Source organism: Pinus tabuliformis, chromosome 3_1, assembly GCF_031772625.1.
Source record: "Pinus tabuliformis cultivar Carrire ecotype Pingquan chromosome 3_1, CPIR1, whole genome shotgun sequence".
Lineage (NCBI taxonomy): Eukaryota > Viridiplantae > Streptophyta > Pinopsida > Pinales > Pinaceae > Pinus > Pinus tabuliformis.
The window spans coordinates 787720017-787745660 of NC_142301.1; the positions used below are offsets into that span (position 1 = coordinate 787720017).

The window sequence follows — 25644 nt, forward strand, 5'->3', positions numbered from 1 at the left end:
AAAATGGGTGTTTCTGGGCATCCACCCTGAATTTTGCCTAAAAACAATAATTTGTGAGTGGGGAAGCCTAATTTTCAACCCTAGGGCCCTACTAATGCTATGTAATAAAAGTGGATGAAAATGAAATATAAAGAATACCACTTTTAATTAAATTTTTAACATTATCATTAATTGTTTTAGGATGTTTTAGAGTGGTTCCAACCTCATTGGATTTCATATGGAGAAAGTAGAATTTTAGATTCCACTCAAAATCTAGCAGACCTAACAGTTTTCAAGATTTCGAGATTGGAGGGATTGCAACGTTTCCATTACATTCTATCATTTATGAGGGTACAAAACTAGCATTTAATCAAGGGCACCGCGCCCTCTACATACCTCGATGTTGGTGGCATTGATCGTTGAAATCCTCTGTCATGACCCTAGTAAAAATCTTCTCATCGCTCAAAAAAAAATCCCAATTTGACATATTCAGTTTTTTCTATCTTATTTTAATGCTTAGAGTGTGATATTGATGATGAGGATCCAAATATAGGCAATGATTTTGATGATATGTAGGTACTTGTGGTAACATGATTTTTTTGGACTACACAGGGCATCTAGAGCCTATAATGTCCCTTTCCAAATGATCACTTCTGGAAAATGATGGCGTAGTTTATTTGATTCCAACAGGGTACAGTGGGTAAAAAGGGGTTCCATTAATTTAATTGTTTAAACTTTAAATGTTACTTGGTTAAAAAGAAACATATAGAAGTGACAATGAAAAATTAACTTAAAAGGGTTATAAAACAGAAACCCATGGTATTCGATGACCCGTGGTATTCTAATGATAAAGTTTATAGAAGAGAATTGGAGCTTACTCTAGATCATGCATTGGTTATTGTATTTGACAATTGACTTGAGAGCTCTTGAATCTTGAGTGTAAGGGTGAGAATGCAAGTAAGGATTGGTCTTCGGTGGTGGGACATCCACTCTAGCTAATTCTAAGACTAGTTTCAGTGGTGAAACCATCCACCCTGGCTAGTTAAGAGGAGGGATGATTCATATTTCTCAATAGTGTTCAACATTGAAATTAAAGTTACTATTTTGTAGGCTGGTCTCTTCTTTTTGAAGCCAAAGTCCTCCCTTGGAAGGCTGAGTTTATTGCAGCAACTGAGTTTATTTGTGGAGAAGTTGAGTTTGTCTTGTGGAGACCAAATTGCTGAGGAAGGAGTGTGCTACATTGTGAAGGCTACAATTCCTGGGCATAACTCACTTCAACATTTTCTCTGTAAGTCATTCTTACAGCCAAAACGTGCCAATTTTCTCAATTATTCATAGGTTACAAATTTTATATTAATGGAGTGATCGACAAGTAATTTTATGCTCCAAATTAATAGATAAATTGGTTGATATATTACTGTTCATGTGCTAAGTAAGGTTTCTTATTTGAATACATGCAAATGTTTGAATAAATGTCTCCACAATAAACGTTCTCTTGTTTGCATACAAAGTGTTTGAAGAAATGTTTTCATGCAAGTGTTTGTGAAAATGTATGAAAGAGAATTTTGAGAATTATTGCAAGATTTATTTGCATATTTTTGTTAGCGAAATTACAGTGGTAGCAGAGCTATGTATCCTACCAGCCTGAGGGGTTCTTCCAATCAATTGCAACAAGAATTAGTTCTCTTAGTGTAAAAGATGTACGCAGAGTTATTGCAAAAATTTGAAGAATATAACAAGAACCTAACACTAGTGATAGATCAGGTTGGATCATTGTCGTTCCAAATGTTAGTTGATACCAACAAAAATAATCATAATAGTGCAGGAAGCCATGAAGGCCTTAAAGAAGTGTGGGAAAAATATGATAGAGCAGTTGTTCAGCATTACCAGCACAACTGAAGCTATTCCATGAAAAACAAGTGTAGTGCATGCAATACCTACTTTCACGCCTAACAATGACACTACACTGGGAAACAAAATATTTGCAGGTGCAAAGGACACAACTCTTGCTGGAGATGGCAGTTTTCTCAACAAAAATAAGGGGGTCTATGCAATGGAACCTGAGAATGCACACCCAGATTTAAATGAGACAGCCAAGGAGGAGAGGGTTTCTAGCCCTATTTCTGAAGAAACAAAGGAAAAGATGGGGACCAAAGAAGCTTTTTGCAGCCAACTGACTCAAGATAATAATGAAGGATCCAGAAGGCAGGTTACAGTCGATATAGATACTGTAAATATGGGCTCTAGCACTGTGCCTAAGAATGGTGAAAGGATTTGGACAACTACTATATTTGATAGGGGCAATGGTAAAGATACATTTGGAATGGTAGCTAAAGACTAGACATCACATGGTGAATTTAATTTTAGTAATTCTACAGTAATCAGTGCTATGCTGGGAAAAAGATGCACGAAAGGAGGAGTGATCCCAACTACTAATGAAATTACTTTCCTATGTCACTCTAGTGAAGGATATGATGATGAAGAGCGTCCGGATGGGGACTTTATACAATATCTTCTAGCTTCAATCTTAAAACAAATTTGTTTTTTTCATACTCCTGGCACAAATGGGATTCCATATTCTAGAAATTCCCTGACAGTTAAGCTAGGGAAGAAAAAAGGGAAGAGGAGGAAAAAGAGGTCTGGTGCCATGACAATAAAGCAGGACGTTCCTACTAGTCAGAGTGGAAATTCCACCCCATCTTCACCAGCTTCTCCTACTACACCTATTTTTTCATCAAGACCTATTAGGCCCATTGTAAAGGTTCAATCGCTGTCCAAATTAATGCTGTCAACTTCTGATGGACCCAATGACTTCTAGCACATAGAATCAGCGGGGTGTACGTATATGAGTAATGAATTTTCTAGAACATGGGGATTTTTTCCTCTTAGTCATGGTTAGTCAAGATTAGATTATTCTATATATCCTCCAGGCATAATTCTGAAAGAGAGAATGAACTTGCGGGTGTGTGTTGAGTGTTTCTGGACAGTAGGAAAGGTGATTGGAATAATATTGGATGGTACAGGGAGTGTAATTGCCTATGATGGAGAGACACACAGGTTTTTCATGGCTGGAGAGATGAAAGGGATGAATAAAAATGAAAAGGAATTTGCAGCTGGACAGATTGTTAGACGTCATCAATACAATTTTGGTGGACTTAATGACAGGTCTGTGGTGGTATTCAAAGAAAACAATGTATCTGTTAAGGATGTTTGTTCAAAATAGCTAATGGTAATTAAGATGATGAAGAATATATTGTTTTCAAGCCAGTCCCAAAGGATATATCTGTTGTGCATGCCCCTTATACTTCAACTAGTAGGGAATGTGGTGCATCCTAGGTTTCCCAGGGTATCAGGTGAATTGAAAATTTAAAAATATCTGGCATAACCAAACACCATCGACTGATTTCTCTATCTCATGGACCACTTGTCTTTCCAGCATGCCTCTTTCCTGATTTTATTCCTAAGGTAGGCATTCAAAGTGATCTCACAGCTTCAGATGTTGTTGCTCTTCAGAGTCAAGTAGTGACTGGGTTTTCTTCTGCAGCTTCTGACACCTTAACATATGTGGTTAGAGTGCCAATTTCTTTGTGTGCACATGGTGCTGGCCTGGCTGGTTTAATTCATCAAGAACTGCAGTTGAACAGGCAATGTAGTGTTAGGGGACTAACATTATCTGCCCTGCCTAGCCCTACCTTAACCACCTGGGGCATTTAGAACAATGATAAAACGTTTATTGGTAGCTCTGGGAAGACTAATCCTCTAGGTGTTATTGGACAACAGAAGCAGGCTTATGTGAGTATTTCTTATTGGGATACATGGATAAAGGTTACTTCCCTAGCTGGGCATGTCCTTGCTAACTTTGGTGATGGGGAAACTCAACTGATTCCAGAGACAATACAAGTTCATTGTTTGGATATAAGAGAGGCAGAGGATCACCCAGTAGTGGTTCTATCTCGATGTATTATTGATCTGGAAGAACAAAGTTTGGATTCAAATATACAAGGAGAAACTTTGAATCCTTGACTAACAGAGGCACTGGTATGGTTTTTTGCAAGGTGGATTGGTACATATTTAATCCCACCTGATGATGGTAGGGGACCAAATTGTATGCTTGATCAGGAAAGTGAAAGGCATCCTGAAACACAACTTGGAAGGAGTGGTCTTCAAAATGTATTTGGAGAAGAAAAAGAAGAGAAGTTTTTCTTGGAACTCTTGCTCGCATTTCCATTATGACATTGACCTTATGGCCTAGAGTGTGAAATCTACAAGAAATCACATGTTTTTAGCTTCTACTTACCTTGGTTCAATAACAAACTATATGTGTTCACCTTGTCACACTGGATCCATGGAAAGAACTTTCAAAATCCTTTGAAAATGAAAGAAATATGTTTCAATTGCTAGCGCATCTTCAATAATCACTTCCAAAGCCTCTTTTCCGCTCTGCTTGCTGTTTGGGTGGACCAGATGACATTAGCAAGTATGTGAGGGATCTCATGGAGCTAATCACAACATATATGATTGATCTCTCAAGGAACAGTGACCTGAATTCCTATGCCCAAAAGCCAGATGTTACTCTTCTGGTTACTTGCTTGGTGGAGCATCTACGAGAAACAACAATAGCTATTGAACACAGAATGCCAAAATGAAAATTTCAAGATGGGTGTTGCAGTTATGAATTCTTATTGAGGTGTCTAGAAGTATATCAAAACCAATCTAGGGTGGAATATGTATGGCGCAAGTTCACAATGCAGTTGACTGATGGGGAAGCCACATTTTTGGAGGCCAGGGACGCTACAATTCTATTTAACTTTAGTGTACAACTTCGTCAAATTTACTTCGTACATAATATTGGGAAGGTATCATTAGCCACCTCAAGAAACTTGTTAAGTAAAACAAAGACAGAGAAGCATGTGGACTTGTGGGCTTTACTTCAACTACTCACTAATCTTTGTTCAAAAGATTTGGTGGACTTCTCTTCTGACTCTCAAGGCAAAGATGAGACTTTGGATCATTCTTATGCGGATTCTATTCTAAAGAATGTTGTTCTTGGAATCCTCCCTGAAGGATACATGAGGTATGTTGTAAATATGATAAACTGAATCATGAGGAGCTATGCCCTTCAACCTCGCAAGGGATTTGTACGAGGATTGGTTTACTTTGTAGTGGATTGATTCATGGGATGGTAGAGTGTGACAGTGATGTTGGGCTCAAATGTGTTAGGATGGTACAACAAATATATGTTTGAGCATTCTACAGGCATATTTGGGATATTGATATTGATATGCAAGTTCTGGATTGCTTGAGGGCAAACAATCTCGGGAAGGAAGGATTGTAATGTCCCTTTCCAAATGATCACTTCTAGAAAATGACTCAGTAGAATATTTGATTCCCATAGGATATAGCCAGTGAAAAGGGGATTGATAAATTTAATTGTTTAAATGTCACTCGGTTAAAAAACAACATATAAAAGCGACATTGAATAATTAAATTAAAAAGGGCTTGAAAAGAGAAACCCATGGTATTTTGATGACCTATGGTATTCTAATGATAAAGTTATAAAAAGAGAATTGGAGCTCACTCTAGAGAATGCATTAGTTATTGTATTCAATATCGATTTGAGAGCTCTTGGAGCTTGAGTGTAAGGGTGAGAACTCGAGTAAGGATTGGTCTTCAGTGGTGATACATCCACCCGAGCTAATTCTAAGACTAGTTTTGATGGTGAAACCATCCACACTAGCTGGTTAAGAGGAGGGATCATTCAAATTTCTCACTAGTGCTCAACGTTGAAGGTAAAGATACTATTTTGCAGGCCGATCTCTTCTTTTGGAAGCCAAAGTCCTCACTTGGAAGGCCAAGTTTATTGCAGTAGATAAGTTTATTTGTGTAGAAGCTGAGGTTGTCTTGTGGAGACCGAATTGTTGAGGAAGGACCGTGCAACTTTGTGAAGGCTACGATTCTTGGGCATAACTTACTTTAGCATTATCTCTGTCAGCTATTATTACAACCAAAATGTGCCAATTTTTTGAGTTATTCACTGGTTCCAAATTTTATGTTAATGGAGTGATTAGCATGTATTTTTATGCTCCATTAATAAATAAATTCGTTGAGTTATTATTGTTCATGTGTTGAGTAAGGGTTTCTTATTTGAATGCATGCAAATTTTTGAATAAATGTCTCTACCATAAAAGTTCTCTTCTTTGCAGTGTTTGAAGAAACCTTTTCATGTAAAGTGTTCTTAAAAGTGTATGAAAGAGAATTTTGATAATTATTGCAAGATTTATTGGCATATTTTGGTTAGGGACATTACAGAGCCTCTTTGTTGATGTATTTTTGTTCAAAGATGAATTGCACTTGGTCCTGTTTTGGTTATATGCACCCTTCCTTGCTATATATATGAGAAACTTTGCATATTTGTGTATAATGGTTTGGATGCATATGGATGCACATGAATATTTGTGGTTTTTTTCAAAATTTGAAAATCTATGTATTTTTTGGTCAACCAGTTTTTTTGGTCCTTTTTTTTTAATTCCCGTTTTGGGGTTGACCGGTTTGATGACCAGTGTAGTTCTGATAGCATTGGTTCATTGTTCATTATTTATTTTCACTTTTAAATTTTGAGTCTTGAATTTAGATACTGAAGACTTTAGACCGAGTCTTTGACTCATCGCTATTTATTATTTTTGAGTTTGAGTAATTTCAATTTACTATTCCAGCCTTTGAATTTTAGTATCTACTACTTCACTTATTACTAATTAGATTCTAAAACAATGAATGATGAATTTAAATCAATGTAGATTCTAGAATGATATATGATAAATTTAGATCATTGTATACAATAATCATTTATGATGTATGAATAAATGTATTTCATTATTGAATTTTAATTTGAATCATGTTTATATATATATATATATATATATAGAGAGAGAGAGAGAGAGAGAGAGAGAGATCCACTCATAATCCAAGAGACTTAATAGTTTTGAGGATTTGAGGATTGGGGTGATTGCAAAGATTTCATTGGATTATATCGTGTATGAGGGTATGGGACTAGCATCTAATCAAGAGAATGAATCCCTCTATTTACCTCGATGTTGGTGGTATTGATTGTTAAACTCCTCTATCATGACCCTAGTAAAAATCTTCTGATCGCTCAAACAAAATCTCAATTTAACATATTCAGCATTTTCTATCTTATTTTAATGCTTAGATGGTGATATTGATAATGAGGATCCAAATATAGGCAATGATTTTGACGATATGTAGGTATTTGTTGTAGTATGATTTTTTTATATTATAATGGTCATCTAGAGGCTCTTTGTTGATGTATTTTTGGTTCAAAGATGGATTGCTCTCAATGTTATTATGGTTATATGCACCCTTACTTGCTCTATATATGAGAAACCTTGCATATTTGTGTGAAAATTCTTTGAACTGTAACAATTGAGTATTATTATCCTAACTTAACAATTTATTTGTCTTCTGTAATTATTATTACAACAAATAGAAAATAAACCACACTGCAATTCTTCACAATAAAATTATGTTACGGAAATGAAAATGTGGAATTGATAAATAGATGCACACACACAAAATAATGACACCATTGTTTTTGGACAATAGTCCCCAGAAAAAAGCCCCGAAGAGAAAACCAGTGCAACTGATGAGGGTTTTATTATTATAATGCAACAAATATAGAGAATTACAGTTGGATGCCCAAATGGCTATCCTCCAACAATTTATCTCCACTGGAAAATACTGGGACAAATCCTTTTTCCTTCACAGCTCCTCAATCTAGCCTCTCTAGCAAACTCACACTTCCCAGCTAATTCACATTGTTGGACTGGAAACACGCACTATCTGCTCAGATAAATTCGTTCTACCTCCGGAATACTTCTAGATGAGTCGTCCTACCTCTCTCTGCCTCTGGAAACAATTTCCTAGGCCTCTCGGGACTAGATCTGGGCTCTAGCTGTTGAATCGATCCCTCTCCTGGCAACTCGCACTGGCAAACTGGGAAACTCACACTGCAGAATACAACCTCCTTGTTGGATAATTCGACCTTCCTTCCTTGACTTTGGAAACTAGAAAACCACCTAAGAATTTCTTCAGAATTTCTCCCTACTGCAAACCCCTGGTACTTTCTTTCCCTTAGCTCGAACTGCACCCTCATTGAATACTATGAACTGGGGAATTCGAACTGCCTTGCTCACAACTGGTAAATTGTGTCCTTTCCAATCCCCTTCGACTTACTCTTATCATCTCTCGTTGGAGTATCAACAGCCAAGATCTAATCATCATCGATGGCTCAGATCATCTTAGAATCCGTCAAATCAATTTTCCGAAAGTCTCTAGAGAAAAATCGATTTCCTCGATTAATACCCATTAATTAATCGATTGTCCTAAGTAAGACTTAAGAACTTTTTAATTATTGATCAATTAATTTAACTAAGGGGTTTCTAAGTGTTTTCTCTAGAAATCTTTTCTAGGTTTTGGATTCCTTGTGTTCCTTAGCCTCTCTGACACCTTAGAGACTAGAACACCTGTCCAATGCTACCATACCCATAAAAAATTAACACCCCCTCTTAGCGAGGAAGGTGTTCTCCACACTCCACTATCCATTATATTCATCTCCCCTGATGAACAATCTGTAGCTAGATTATCTCACGCCGCTGATGTTTGACATTTGTTTTACCTCCGTTCTTCACATCTCAATTGCTTTGACTCCCTGTCGCTGGAAATTACTAAGAAGAAGTCAATCTAGAAAACATTGTCCACCATGATACTGCGCATACTATGATTCACCTGCCACTAACTATAGCTGAATCAATTTCTGATCTCACACTATTGGTGCACGACTGCTATCACTGCAACGGTGTATATTGACGACCTCAACACGTGAAGATCAAGCTTCCATAGGGTTACTCCCTCTGAAGCTAGACTCCCTCTAAGTCGCAAACTCATGTTGATCAACTGTGCCCCTGCAACTATCCCTTGATTCTCTGACTGCAACTAGCTTTGTGTTGTCTACTGAGCACCTGACTGTGCCCAATTGGCTCTGCAACTATCTCTCAAGTATCCGACTGCAACTAGCTCTTCACTTCCCCTCAAGACCTGACTACGCTTTGGTGACACCTCGATCCTCCTGCTACTTTGATTGTGGGCTCCCATAGCAAAGGTATTGATCCATGCGGACAACAACTAGATCTGATCTAGACTTCCTGTTGCTCTCCCATGGACCCTGCCCATACTGGTAATCTAAAGCATCATGCTCCCCCTCCATCTAGAGGTATAGCTGCTATCAATGTGAATTCCTCCAATCTGGAGATCAACTCATCGATCTCTGCCAAAGTTGTTGTCTATTGCCCCTTCTTGTCCTTCTTCTTCCTTAGACATTGGGTGACGTAGTGACCAAACTCACCACATCTTAAGCACTTGACCTTCGACAAGTCCTTCTTCTTCGTCTCTCCCTTTGAGTCTTTTCCCTGACTGGGACCCTTCTTTGCCTTTCCCTTACCTGCAAGGGCTACATTTTCTTCCTCCTTTTCCACCTTCGGTCCCTTGCTATTGTTGCTTATGGTACCCTTTACGAGACTGAGCCTTAGCTCCTCTTGAGTGAAGTCACTCCATAGTTAATCCCAATTTGGAACTGTGTCTCATCCAGAAATTACTTGGAAAAATCTATGCCACTCCTTTGACAACCCATTGAATGTTGTGCAGACTAGCTCACTACCTGAAGGTTTCTCTCCTACAACTGCAAGTTCATCTCCGATTCCCTGAATCGTGGTGAGGTAGGATGAAACATCCTCGCCCTTTTTGCATTCTAAATAATTTGAGCTTCTCCTTGAGAATCATCTTCCGATTCTTAGATGGATCCTCATATAGCTTCACAACGACATCCCACATGTCCCTTGTTGTATTCTTGTCTGCAATATGGGGGACAATATGATCCTGAACTTCGTCGAGGACCATCCTCTTGGTCTGGCCATCTCTTTCGTAAAGGTTGCCAACTGTTGTGGATTTGATGGCTCTTCCATTGCATTCATCAAAAATTCCTTCAAGCCATGCTCATCCAATAGAAATTGCACTTTGTCTTTCCAGACAATAAAAGTGGAAACTTCGTCAAGTCTGTCATGATCTCTGACTCCTGCTATGGCCATCTCTGTGAAACTCAAATAAACTAGAGAACTAAATGTTGGAAATCTCATTCTCCTTCCAGCAGCCTACCTTGGCCTTCCTCCTGCACTTGCACCCCCTGCTGGAAACACACAGATCTGCTCCTATACTTGCCTCCGGTGTCCTTCCCGGAATTTGCAATGCCTGTTATTCCTCCTATGGGCAACTCGCTCTACCTTCTAGATGTCTTTCTTCAAATTTGGCACACGCACTGTTGACTCTGATATTCGCATTGGTTGAACTGGCAAGCCTGCTACGGCCTTCTGCTACTAGAAATTACGACCTCCTTTCCTACAACTAGAAATTTGGGAACCCTTCTGAGAATATTTGGAAATTCCCTCTCTGTGTGCTTTTTTCTTCGTTCCCTGCGCTGATCTGCAACTACAAAACCCTTGCTACAAATTCACTGTGTTAGATTTGCTCTGTGAATCAACTAATCTGCTTACTGGAAACCTTTACCGAAAAGCAATCCTACTGCCTGCTGCTACAAATCTGAGGAAAATCGAACGTTGCCTTCACTCTGAACTGTAAATCAATTTCTTCGTCTTTGCTACTCACACTGCCCATTTGGCATGCGTAGATCTGGAAACTGGTGCTTCAACTCCCTCTGAAACTGCATGATCTTTGTTCCTTTCACTTCTGAGCCTCTGATCCGACCTTCAATGCTTTGATACCATGTGAAAATTCTTTGAACTGCAACAACTAAGTATTATTCTTCTAACTTAATAGTTTATTTGTCTTATGTAATTATTATTACGACAAATAGTGAATAAACCACACCGCAATTCTTCACAATAAAATTATGTTGCGGAAATAAAAATGCAAAACTAAGAAGTAGATGCACACACACAAAATAATGACACTGTTGTTTTGGACAATAGTCCCCGGAAAAACCCCGAAAGGAAAACCAGTGCAGCAGATGAGGGTTTTTTTTTTTTTATTATTATGCAGCAAATATAGAGAATCACAACTGGATGCCCAAATGGCTATTCTCCAACAATTTATCTCTATTGGAAAATAGTGGGAAAAATCCTCTTTTCCTGCACATCTCTTCAATATGGCCTCTTTGGAAAACTCGCACTTCTCAGCTAATTCGCACTGTTGGACTGGAAACATGCACTGCGTGCTCAGAAAAATTTGTTCTGCCTCTGGAATAATTCCAGAGAAGTCGTCCTGCCTCTCTCTTCCCCTGGAAACAATTCACTAGGCCTCCCGGGACTAGATCGAGCTCTAGCTGCTAAATCGATCTCTCTCCTAGCAACTCACACTACAGAATACAACCTCCTTGCTGGATAATTTGACTTTCCTTCCCTGAATCTGGAAACTGGAAAACCACCTGAGAATTTCTCCAGCAATTCTCCCCGCTGCAAACCCCTGCTACTTTCTTTCCCTTGGCTCGAAATGCGCCCTCACTAAATACTGCAAACTGAGGAATTCGAACTGCCTTGATCACAACTTGTAAAGTGTGTCCTCTCCAAGCCCCTTCAACTTGCTCTTATAATATCTCGCTAGAGCATCAACGACCAAATCTAATCATGATCAATGGCTCAGATCCTCTTAGACTTCGTCCAATCACCTTTCCGGAATTCTCTAGAGCAAAATCGATTTCCTCAATTAATACCCATTAGTTAATAAATTTTCCTAAGTTAGACTTGGGAACTTTTTAATTATTGATCAATAAATTTAATTGGGGGGTTTCTAAGTGTTTTCTCACAAAAACCTTTTCTGAGTTTTCAAACCCTTGTGTTCCTTAGCCTCTCTGACACCTTAGAGACTAGAACACCTATCTGATGCTACCATACCCATAAAAAACTAATAATTTGTGTATAATGGTTTGGATTCATATGGATGCACATGAATATTCATGCATTTTTTTCAAAATTTGAATATTTATTTATTTATTATTCGATAGTTTTTTTTATCTGTTTTTTATCTAATTCTCGGCGTTGGGGTTGACTGGTTAGACGACCGATCTGGATTTTATAACATTGGTTCATTGTCCATTATTTGTTTTCAGTTTTACCTTTTGAATCTTGACTCTATATACTAATGAACTCAGATGGAGTCTTTGCCTCCACTTTTACTATTTTTGAGTTTGAGTAATTTCAATTTATTATTCCAATCTTCAGAGTCTAGTATCTACTATTTTACTCAGTACTAATTAGATTATAGGATAACGAGTGATGAATTTAAATCAATGTAGATTCTAGAATGATGAATGATATAAATCAATGTACACAACATTTTATTATTTATATTTCATTGAATCATTTAGGATGTATGAATCAATGAATTTCATTAAAATTTCAATCATGTTTATATATATATATATAAAATATCCAACTCAAAATCCAACAAATTTAACAGTTTCCAGGATTTCGGGATTAGGGTGATTGCAACATTTCTATTGGATTTTATCATGTATAAGTGAATGGAACTAGCATTTAATCAAGAGCACCACGCCCTCCATGTACCTCAATGTTGGCGGCATTGATTGTTGAACTCCTTTGTCATTACCCTAGTAAAAATTTTCTCATCACTCAAATAAAATCTCAATTTGAAATATTAAGTTTTTTCTATCTTATTTTAATGCCTAGAGGGTGATATTTATGATGAGGATCCGAATATAGGAAAAGATTTTGATAATATATAGGTATTTGTTGTGGCATTTTTTTTAACTGTAGAGGCCATCTAGAACCTCTTTGTTGGTGTTATTTTGGTTATATGCATCCTTACTTGCAATATATATGAAAAAAACTTTGCATATTTGTGTATAATGGTTTGGATTCATATGGATGCACATGAATATTTATGTATATTTTTCAAAATCTGAATATTTATGTATTTTTTGGTCCATCAGTTTTCTTGATCGAACATCTTTTTTGGTCTGTTTTTTTTTTCCGATTCCTGGTTTTTGGGTCCACCAATTCGAGGACTGGTTTGGTTTATTGTCCATTATTCATTTTCAGTTTTAACTTTTTAGTCTTGACTCTAGACAGTGATGACCTCAGACCGAGTCTTTGACTTGCCACCTTTTACTATTTTTGAGTTTGAGTAATTCCAATTTATTATTCCGATCTTCAAACTATAGTATCTACTATTTGCTTAGTACTAATCAAATTCTAGAACAATGAATGATGAATTTAAATCCATTTAGATTCTAGAATGATGAATGATGAATTTAAATCAATGTAGATTCTAGAATGATGAATGATGTAAATCAATGTATACAATATTTTACTATTTTTATTTCATTGAATCATGAACGATGTATGAATCAATATATTTCATTATTGAATTTGAATTTGAATTATATATATATATATATAGATAGATAGGTAATAAACGAAATGGTTTTTTGCCATAATTTGGCAATACAATTTCAAGCAAGAATGCACAAATAGATTCAACGCCCTAAAAAACCCCTAAGGCATTTGAACTTTGCAAATTAAACAACTTAAACTTATGATTCTTAAAAATTTCTACTGGATTTTGGGCAAAATTGACCAGAAAAAGTACCCGGTAAAGAGCCATTTTGTCTATTAGTTGAACTATTTGTATACACACCCTGAGGTCCCCTGAATTTCCCTAAAATTTAGGGGTGCTCCCACACGTCCCCATTCCCCTGTAGGAAAACTTGGTGAAACATTGCTTTCTTGAATGCAAAAGTACCTACAATTGCGGGTTATCCCAAGGAAATCATTCAACCATTTCATTTAATATTAACAAATTCTCTGTCCCAAAATATGAAAATGGAAAACGGTGAAAGTAAAGGTAAAACAACCATCAAACGTTACCATAGTAGATGACCCTTGTCAGAATTTTAAAGATTAAAAGAAAGAATAGCATGACATATTCTCACATCATATCTTGGGTATTATATGACTACTTACAATTGCATCAGCAACGCCATAAACAGTCATGGCCCCTCCAACTCCCGATATACCAATTGCAGGGATGACAACATCTTTTGTGAACGCTGCACTGAAATTACCAAATAACAAATTTTCAAAATGAAATGCATTGGAGTTGGCAGAAAAGTAATGGGAAAGCATAAAATCACTGCGGGTGAGTTCTCCCTTCCGTAGTGGTTTTAAAGCTTCTAACAAATACATACAATACAAATGGTTGTTCGAGGCCTGTGTAGACAAGCAAAGGAATCAGCAATAACATCCTTTTATCAAGTAGAGGAACAAAGGTTGCCTTCAGAGAATCTCCAAAAGAAGAATGTGAACCATTACTCATTTGAACAAGAAGCCTCGCTTTTGTACCATTTTGTTTACTTAAAAAGAATCCTAGAATTGTGCCCAAAGACATGCATCCGAGAAATACAATGAACAGCAATGTTGTGCCTGAGCTTTTGCCTTCCTGAAATCATAATCAGAACATAAAAGTCCAAGCGAGTAAAAAGATCCAGAGTCAGAAAGATAAACCTGATGGATATAAGATATAAGGCACTCACAGTTTCAGTTTTCAGCAGAGAAAGTGAAAGCAAGTTACCAATAACCTGGAAAACAAACCACTCAACCAAATAAAATATAAGTTAGTATATAAAACAAAACAAAACAAAACAGAGAGAGGTGAGAGGTTTTTTTTTCCTCTTCCGGTTAAGAGTCAAGATAATCAAGGAAGAGTCTAACACAGTGAAGATAATCAGGTGGCTCCCAGGGATCATGGCACAATGAGATTTAAATAATCAGTGGTTTCCAATGGATCATACCATTAAACTCTCCTAATCATCACTCAGTTGACAACAAGGACAAAGGGAGGCCTTCCTTTGACATGCTATTCTTTGCAAATTTTGAGTGGAGATGATTGTGATGCTTCCAAAACCTGAAATTAGCAAACAGTGCGCAAAATTCTCCGGGCCAACCTTTGCCACACCATTCTTTGTGTAAATTTTGAGGCAGAATAATTGCAGTGCATTTATGGAACAAACCTGAGTACAAGCAGAAATTCCCCAAAATTCTCCATTGAAGTTCCCAAGAACAGTTCCTTCAGGTAGGTTACATTCAGCTGCATGGCTCCTTGCGGCGAAAGTCAGGTAGGTTCCCTGCACATAAGATGAAAAGATGGTCCTAACAAATTCATTTTAGCCTTTAGGTCTCCTGGAAGTCGAAAGTTATTAAAGTGCTGTTAACTTACCTCCCCAACCCATATTATAGAAGCTGTAAAGCCAAGATACAGCGACGCCGGGATCATGGTGTACCTGTCACATTCAAAGAGCTAAATTAAAGCTACTTTGTACTTAATGTCAGCTTCTATCATATGTAAGAGTCTCTATTTGCAGCCCTGGAGCAAGTTCTATCAATGGTTCTGTTATTAAACTTATTTTAGATAATATTTGGTCATTTCATTAGTTTTTGGAGCTCTAAAAAGCAATTTCAGGGCACCCTCGAGCTGTGACTCCAATGTGATTTGCTAAGGCTATATTATCAACCATCACTAAGTGTAAAACCAGATGTCAATCCAGATGGTTTTTCTAAATCGTGAAATATGCCCCCTTGATCAGCAAGAGATTCGCAAAATCACTGTAAGCTAAACTTCCTTGCTATTTAGGCATTAGTTCTGCATGCTGAGTTGCATCTAACTGCAAGGTAAATTGCAAATTGCAGTGAATTCCACATAGATTGAAATCTATTCAATGCATGCATTTCGAAACTCCCACTGTGTTTCAGACCAGTGTCACATTTATCGTTATCCCATCGGAGGCTGAATATGGAAGTGGCGGAACAGGAACATATTTGAAAACTCAAATGACAACTTTATGCTGGTTTTTGAGCGCTATGTATCCTGTCACTCTATGGTTATTTCACTTGAATTCCACATGGATTGAAATCTATTCAATGCATGCATTTCGAAACTCCCACTGTGTTTCAGACCAATGTCACATTTATCGTTATCCCATTGGGGGCTGAATATGGAAGTGGCGGAACAAGAACATATTTGAAAACTCAAATGACAACTTGATGCTGATTTTTGAGCGCTATGTATCCTCTCACTCTATAGTTATTTCACTTGATATTATAAATAAAAAAGAATTTCACTCGATATTAGAAATAAAAAAGAAAATCACAAGCGGCCAGGCCTTCAAATGAAGTATCTGGCAGGTTTCTTCGATGGCGTGGCTCAAAGAAACACATGTGGGCGTAGCGTTTGGATAGCTTTTTCAAATAAACAGGAATTCTGGATACACTGGAACAGAAAGATAGTGGCACAAATACCAACGGTGAAACAATGGTTCTCTAGGGCTTTTTATTGTTTACACGCTTTCTCAACATGCCTGACATCCATATATTTGGGGACTCCAAGATTATTATTGAACATGTCAATGGATGTGTAAAAATTAAACAACAATTGCTCTTCGGATGCAGGCTTGGAATTTGACCTCTTGTAAGACGTATTTTGGGTTTCAAGACTCATTTGACGGCAAGTTAAAAATTTAACCCGTCAAATATGACGTCTCTTTTATATCGGCAACCCGTCAAAATGACTTCTCTTTTATATCTACAACCCGTCAGAATGACGTCTGATTTTAAATTTAAACCGTCACAGATTATAATGCCAATACCATTTAAGGGATTTTCCACTTAGCATAAGTTTAAATACAAGTAGTTCACTACACTCTCAATCTCTCCAACGTGCCCGTATTAAATCCACAACTCCGCAATAAAGCATAATTGCATTGAATATTTATAATTGGGAATTCAAGTTTCCAACCACTGTTCTGCGCTCTCAAGCACTATAATTGGGATTACTCATAAAAATTTTGGTAAAATATGTTTATTTTTGGAAACCGAATGCAATTAACTTTGTTCTGCGCTCTCAAGCCCTATAACTCGGATTACTCATAAAATTTTTGGTAAAATATTTTTATTTTTGGAAACCGAATGCAATTGACTTTTATCTATACAATTCACCTCAAATTGTTGTATAATGCAACGTCCTATAACACCCATAATTATTTCTAGTTCGAATTTGTGTGTTTATAACTAAATTGGTTAAGGGTTCAAACTTTGTACAATCCTAATAACCAAATTGTTGTCTCAACTAAAAACTTTCTCGAATAATCTTTTAAGAAGACACCACATGATTATAAGTTTCTAAAATGATTATTATATAAGAATATGATTGATTGCATATATCAAATTCAAAATTTGATATGTTATTTATTTATGTGAACTTGTCATATGCATTTTGAAACTTCACATATTCAAATTTAAATGGATTGAGATAGCATTCATACTAATAGCATTGAATGCACCCAAAACTTTAAATTTATTGACATAAGCGTATCTATGCACTTCACACTTCCTCAAGAGTTGAGAGGCCATCCTGATCCCACTCGCATGCCCAACCAGGTTTTAAAATGTCTATAGTTTACATCGTTGCTATCAATGCAATAAAGCACTGAAGTATTTTGAGGTGTTTTTGACTTGTTAAAGAAATGTTAGGACTTACTCCCAATGTGATTGTTGAGGTTGTACGTTTGATTGAGGCAGCTAGTTTTATGAGTTTTATGAATGTACATGGTTTGAGGTTAATAAAAATTTAGTTGTTTCAGCTAGTGGTATGCACTTGAGGTTGGAGGCTTTTCTTATTTAAAGAAAAAATCAAAATTCTATTGTGTATTTTTTTAAATAATTTAATTGTGTTTTTTTGTGGGCTTTTAAAAATAATTTAATTGTTTTTTTAGTTTTAATGTTGATTTAATTAGTTATAATATATTTTGGGTTGTTTTATAAATTAATTGTTTTAATGATTAAATGAAATTGAAGTTCAATTTAATATAATTATAACACATAACTCTTAAATAAGAAGTAAGGATTAGTTGTTTTGCTTATATTTTCAAAAGTCTGAAGAATTTATAATGCTTTGTATGAGTAAGAGTAAAAATAAATTATGGATATTTCATTATTATAAATCTTTTAGTCAAAAGCATTAAGTATGAGTCTTAGTAGTTTTTTTCTTTATCAATTCTCTCACACACGCACACACTAAATTAAAATCATAGAAAATTTAAAGATATAAAAATTAATGGAATTAAGGTCTAATTATTTTTCATTATATAAATAGAAAGTTATAATATGAATAACAAAATCTATATCCTTAAATCCACTTTGCAAGTTGAAATAATTTTTAATGTCAAATATTTTATAACATAAAATAAAATTGAGAATGAAATAACTTATTCCTTTAATTTGAAAATAAGAGACTATATGATTAAAAAGAGAGAGAATTAAACAAAAGATATTATTATGGAATAACACTGCAACAATTAACATGTTTATGCTAACTTAGGAAAAACAAGGCACTTTTAGAGGAAGATTAATGAAAATTGAGATGCAAAAGTAGTTGAAAGAAAGTTTCGAGATAAAAAGAGGTTGAATTCACAAATTTGCATAGAACCTAAAATGAAGGGCATGAAAAATACAAAAACCTCAACAAATATCCATTTGACAGGCAGAGAGGATTTGAAATTCAGGGCGTGCTCGGATGGCTCTGAAAATCGACAATCTATGGACACAGTTCAGTGACTCATCAATCATGCACTTCTGAAGAGAATACAATCAACAAGCAGATGATCTATCAAAGAGGGGTCTACACGAACACTTGGGTGGTATGCACATTGAAATCAAAATGGGAGACACTTGGGGTGTTTCCGTTTCTTGGGTAACTATGGTTGTCTTTTTGTATACTCTATGTTTTTATCCTTTTTTGAAAATATGCCTACCTCTTTTCCTCATGTTGTGAATAGATGTTAAAGATGTGGGGGACATTGGATTACTATGTATATATCCTTAGTGATCACTGAAGGATGCTTTTCTACTTTTTGATCTTTTTGACCAAATTTGCACCCTATTTTATATGGTTGAACTGTATTTGGGCCATAATATGAAATATGATGTATATACTACTATCTGGTTTTCGGCAATTATTATTATTATTATTTAAATTTATACAACAATATTAATATCAAACAATGGTTACATAGTTAGTATCTGCCGCTTAGATTAAATATAACTTCATTAAACTGAAAAACAATAATAGATATAATAGATTTGCAAATAGTCCCAGCCATGTTATTACAAAAATAAAACAACTAATAAAATACTGTATTGTTAAATGCCATCACCAAAAACTAAGAAATATGACTAATATTGATTATATTAATATATATACAGTTTAATATATATGTTTAGTGTATGTTTTATTTTTTATTAATATATATAATTTTTTATAATTAAATTTATAAAATATGTTTTTAATATAATAGCCAGTCCTTCATTGAAAATATGGAGAAATGTAATTCATGGAAAAAAAAAAAGGAAATAAAACAAAAACCAAAAAAAAAATAGTAACTAACAAAAATGGAAGTTACTAAATAGCCCATAATAAGACCTCAACCAATCACCTTACAAATAATAATAATAAATAACAAATAATATTAATAAATAAATAATATTAATAAATGAATTCTTAATGTTAAATTATGGATAAGCTACAAAAAAATTTAGTCAAAGACAAACTAATAGGCAGTCAAAGGCAAAACTGAATGCTTAATACCATGTGGCAGGTATAATAAGCATATTTTCTATTTTCTTATAAATATAAAATAAATTGTAATATAACCACATTAAGTAATATAACAAATACTAATATTCAATATAATGCTTATGTGAACCATAAATTTTTATATGAAGAAATAAAATAAATGTGTTTCAAGAGACAAATATTACAGAATAATCATAATGGACTAAAGATATTAATTGTTCCTTCTACTTATTACAATAAAGATTATATGATTGGTGTTTTTCTTTAGAAGTAGTCGGTGGACATGTTGAGGCTTAGCCTAGAGTGAAAGGTGGAATTTATTGGGATAAGGCGGAAGCTGAAGTGGGTTGTCTTCCACCTTTTCCCCTAGTTGTCAATCTCTATGCAAATGGTGATATTGGTTGTGTCACACTCTCAAGTTCTCCTCATGCTCCAAATATGTCTCTCCTTGAAGTGGAACATCATTTGATACCTCCTCCTCTTTCAACTCATCAATGTCATGCTCTAACCACTCAGGTGCCTCCTCCATGGACTCATGGTGTCAAGTGCATCTAATGAAATGGCATCCATGTTGGGTGCGTTGTCTATCTATGTCACCCATAGCCTGAAATTGTAATAGACATAGACCATGTAAGTGAGATGATGGCAATCTAACATGTATGAGAGTCATTCTGTAATTAGTAGATGGTGTCCCATGGGCATAAATTAAAATTAATGAAATTATTAAAACAATTAAAATTTTAATTTGAGAATTTCTAACTTGTGCTTCTTAAAGTGTATTTTCTCAAAGACACTCTAGTTAAGCTCACACCATGAAGAGTTGCAAGTTTAATTCAATGCTAGAACAACAAGTCTTTTGTAACTTTTGGACTCTTTTGCCATAGTTTTCTCACCAAAATATTTGCAATAAAATGGAAAGGAATGACAACAAATTACATTTCCATTAACAAATATATATATAGAAAGAAAAGATATTGAAATTTGGAAGTTTGAAATGTATTTTAGTTGTAGCTTACATGACATGCTAATAGTCTTGGATAACATTATCAGACCAAAATGTCTCAGCACTCAACTTATATATCTCAAATTGTTTAGAAATCACCAAACATTTGGCGAGAATGAACACCAACCTCTAAACACATTAGAAAATTACATCCATAACCTTTGCATCAAACCTAAATCAATATGCATAAGAGTATGCAATGTTGAAGTCGAGCCTTGCTACATGAATCAAATGATGGAGAGTGTTGTTCCATCGCTCATTATTCACACTCCATATCTTGGCTCGCCCATTGAATCCCTCTTTTCCCTTATCTCGATAATATCAATGGATAGGTTCCTTGGCCCTTTCCATGGCCTCATACAAGTAGCCCATTGTGGACTTTTCACCATCAACCAAGTGAAGAACCTTTACCAAAGGTTCACTAATAGCACACAACTCCTACACTCGTGTAACATGCCCTCCCACCCTCTTGGCTTATCTTGGTTGTGGGAGGTGTTACTTGATTGTTTTGTCCCAACTTCTAAGGTTTGTTTTGAAGGTGGGGTCATACGACCTAAATCTCTCCAACTTTGCAGAATTAAATTACGAATTCACCACCATATTCAAGTCATAAAAAGGTTTTCAACGTTATAATTTTTATCCTAATCCAATTCATGGAACAAAAGTTATGCTCATTAGAAAAGATTGCTAATAAGAGGAGTCCACGTCGATCTTTGGATCCCCAAATGGACCTGCATGGCCTTTGCTTGGCCCATGTGGCACCACTGCGACCACTTTCTCATCCACCAGTCACCTGCCATGTTGTGCATCGCGATGAACATGAAACCACCCCCCCTAATGGTGTGTTTGTTTTTGGGGAAGAGGGGCCTCACAATTAATCTCAGTGGTCTATTGGTGGTGGGCGGTTTTAGTGCCAATCCCAACCACACCCCTCCCCCTACTCGTTACATGTCAACTACGAGGGGGTCCCCTTTAGTTAGCCTCGACCACCAATCTTGGCCATGAAGGGAGTTCGCCCAGTTGACGTACATGATGTTTAACACTCACTCTAAGGGTGAAAGGACAATATCACCTTACAGATTTATGGGCCAATCAAAGTGATTTCACCCCATAGAAGAGTTCTAACGTGATTTAATGGTGGGAAAAAATAGTAGGACAATGCCACTTTCGACATAATTTCCATGTCATCACCACGTTAATGTCACGTCACCACCATGTTAGTGCCACATCACCACCACATTAGCTCCACATCACTTGCCACTTCATCTCGGGGTCTTGACATCGTGGTTTTCTCTTCACCTCCATCTATTAAAAGTGTCGATATCAAAGTCTAAAGTCTGCGATGTCATTTTAGTATAGGTAGTGCCTGAGGTGGAGCCCACCAGCCCACGTCATCTCGAGATGTCAATATCGAGGGTTTTCCTCCTCATTCCTCTATTATAAGTGTTAATATTTGAGGTTCGAGGCCCTACAGATGATGGCACAATTCTGACACTCGAGGTTCCACACTCCTCTTTTCATAATTAACCATCAACCCATCAACATCGAACCTTCCTCGCAAGCTTTTCACAACTAGAATTTACCAAGGTCTGAGGTCTGATGGTATAATGGCATCATTCTGATGCTCAAGGTTTTGTTGGTGGGGCAACCCTCCAAAAATGAGAAAGATATCCAGCTCAAAACATATTTGGGTTATCGAAAGGTATGTTCCCTTTGCCGACCCTACATCGCTGGATCTTGAATATGGACATCACTTAGAAGGGAAATCCATCCCTGGAGATTGTTAGTTTTTGGTAGCATCAGACAAGTGTTCCAGTGTCTATGGTGTCTATGAGGTTGGGGAACACATTTTCTCCAATACCCAGAAAAGTTTTCACGAGAAAACACCTCAATTAGATTAATTAGCCAATTATTAAAATTTCCCCAAGTCTAACTTAAGAAAATTGGTTAATTAAATAAGATTAATTGAGGGAAATCGATTTTGCTTTAGAGACTTCCAGAAAAAATCATTTGATGGAGTCAAGATTATCTTAGCCATTGATTGTGAATAGATCATGGTGGTCAATTTTTCAACAAAAGATTATAAGAGCAAGTTGATGGGGTTGGAGAGACGCAAATAAGTAGTTCATCTTACCCAGTTGTAGAGTTAGCAAGGGCTTAATTGAAGCAAAGGGAGACATCGACAACAAGGGTTTCAGCAGATATTTGAGAGAATAATTTTGGAGAAGATTTCCACAGTGATTTCTAGTTTCCATAGGCAAGAACGAGGTATATTTTATTTGCAAAAGAGGAGGTCGATTTAGCTAGTGCAAGTAGCCAGACAACTAGTTAGCTAGTGTGAGTTGCATAGGAGAGCTTGATTCAATGTGCTAGTGCCAAATCTATCCCCCGGAGGCAGAGCGAGTGGGTCTAACAAATTTTTGGAGATAGTTGTACTTGCAGGGAGATTTTCCCGAAGTTTGTGCATTTTTTCTAGAGTAGGAAATTCACATTTTTGGGCAGCATTGCAAGTGTTAGGAGGAGGTGCAAGTTTACTGGAGGAGGCCAATTTGATTTGCAGAGGAGATTTTGAGTCTTCATTTGTGGATATTATTATTTACCAGATCTTTTCCATTATCAGGAAAGCAGATTGATGTACTCCTAAATTGTTGAAGGATTAATATAAACCCTCATCTGTTGCATGTGTTTTCCCCACATTGGGGTTTTTTCAGGGACTATTGTCCAAAAATATTGGTGTCAAAATTTTGTGTGTGCATTATTTTCTCAGTTCTAGTATTTTTATTTGTGAAGATTCTAGTAGTCAATTAATCGTCGTTTTTCGAATTAATTTTTTGAAGGCAAATAATCTCTAGAAGGTAGAAGATTAAATTTCTAGTTATTGCAATTCATGAAATTTCACATGGTATCAGAGTTGATATAGGCGTAGAGATTTTGTAGTGTTAAATCAATGCAGGGTACAATAAGAGAAGCACATAGGGGTTCACATATTTCCAAAGATGGCCACAATAGGATTGAGAGATCAAGACATGTTGGATGGGGCCTCTAACTTTAGAGTCTGGAAGGCCAAGATGTTGTTCTTGTTGGAAAAGTTTGGTCTGAATGAGTTTGTTATGACAACTATTGCTACACCAATGGATCTCGTCATGTTACATGAGTATAGGTTGGATAATGCCAAAGCAAAGAGTATGATTCTTGATGGAGTCAGGGATCACATCGTTCCACATATAGCAGAGAAGAACACAACGAAGGAGATGTGGGATGCCATTAGCAAAATATACCATGATCCTTTAGAAAATAGGAAAATGGTTAGATTTTGGAAATTTCTGTAGTGAGGATTTTGATTATGAGATTTCAGAACTTCCACAGTATTCATTTTGAGTTTTCGACATTTCGAGTCAAGACCGTGACCCATCATCAGGTGGGTCATGGTCTTGACTCGAAATGTTGAAAACTCAAAAGGAAAATGGTCCTCAAGGAAATATGAGAACCATCAAAATGCATAAGGGAAAGGATGTAACTTCCTATATCACAAGAGTTTAGTTCGTTAGACATGAATTAGCTGCATTTGGAGAAAAGTTGAGTGATGACGAGCTAGTGCATGTAGCTCTCAATGGGTTTACAAAGTAATGGCGTATGTTCATCCAAGTGATTTCTAGGCAATGAAAAGTTCTAGATTGGGATCTCCTATTGAGTGATTTCATTTTGGAGGAGTTGAGGCTCATCGTAGTCAATGACACCAGTAACAATGGGAAGGCATCGAAGGTGAAGAAGAGCAAGAGATTGTCACTCTAGTAGGAAAAGGTAAAGCGAAGAAGGGTCCTAGTAAGGGACAAGGCTCGAAAGGAGAGAAGAAGAAGGACCTGTCAAAGGTCAAATGTTTTGGTTGTGGTCAACATGGTCACTATGTCAGCCAATGTCCTAACAGGAAGAAGGACAATAAAGGGAAGCAAACAACAAATTCAACAGACATTGAGGATTTGTCTTCCAGGTTAAAAGATGAATTCACTCTCATAGCTTGCCTATCTAGATCCACATCCACAAGTGTCTGGTAGATAGACAATGGGGCATCAATGCATATGACAGGGGTTATAGGCTACTTCTCCAGTTATAAGAATGAGGAAATGGACTTCCAGATACAGATGGGAAACAAAACAAAGTGTACTCTAGTCGGGAGAGGTACCATCAACATTTAGAGGAAGTCAGATAAGACCACCAAGTTACATATGTACTGCATGTGTTAGGTTTTGGTATGAACGTGAATTTAGTATCTGCACTACAGGATAAGGGGTACAATTTTCTACTTCATGGGGAAAAAGGTGTATATCAAACACTAGAGCTGGAAGAAGGTCAAATAGATTGGGATTCGAAGCAACAAGCTATGCAAGTTGTAGTTTGATTCTCCAAAGGCACTAGTGAGCAACAATAGTAGTAGTGGCAGAGACTTGGGAGTGTTGTGGCATAGGAGGATGGGACACTTACACCATGGAGCACTCAAGTTGCTCAAGAAGACTATAACAGGGGTTCCAAAATTTGGCATGGAACACAATGACATGTGCAAGAGTGTGTACTTGGGAAGTTTGCTAAGGTAATGTTCCCAAGAAGTGAAAGTAGAGTCAATGGTGTGTTACAATTGGTACATTTAGATATTTGTGGCAAGATGTCCACTAGATCTCTCAGAGGGTAAAAATATTTTGTAACCTTCATTGATGACTACTATAGGAAGACTTGGATCTACTTTTTGAAGATGAAGGATGAAGTCTTCAGTGACTTCCAAGAGTTTAAAGCTCTTGTGGAGAAAATGACAAGAAAAAGGATCAAGGTGATTCATATAGAAATGGAGGTGAGTATACAAACAAGGACTTCATGAGGTTCTGTATGAACGAGGGCATCAGGAGAGAGTGGAAAACTCCATACAATCCACAACAAAATGGAGT

General features: G+C 36.5%; 1 protein-coding gene across 1 annotated transcript in view; it reads right to left on the minus strand.

The window, feature by feature from the left end:
• The window catches only part of LOC149189785 (uncharacterized), a 138432-nt gene that overhangs the window by 81844 nt on the left and 30944 nt on the right, over positions 1-25644 (minus strand). Inside the window, exons 3-7 of the mRNA XM_089410341.1 lie at positions 15298-15361; positions 15092-15205; positions 14615-14659; positions 14270-14520; positions 14046-14136 (exon numbers count right to left, since the gene is read on the minus strand). Of these exons, the coding sequence (XP_089266467.1) occupies positions 14046-14136; positions 14270-14520; positions 14615-14659; positions 15092-15205; positions 15298-15361 (565 nt within the window). The remainder of the gene's footprint in view (positions 1-14045; positions 14137-14269; positions 14521-14614; positions 14660-15091; positions 15206-15297; positions 15362-25644) is intronic.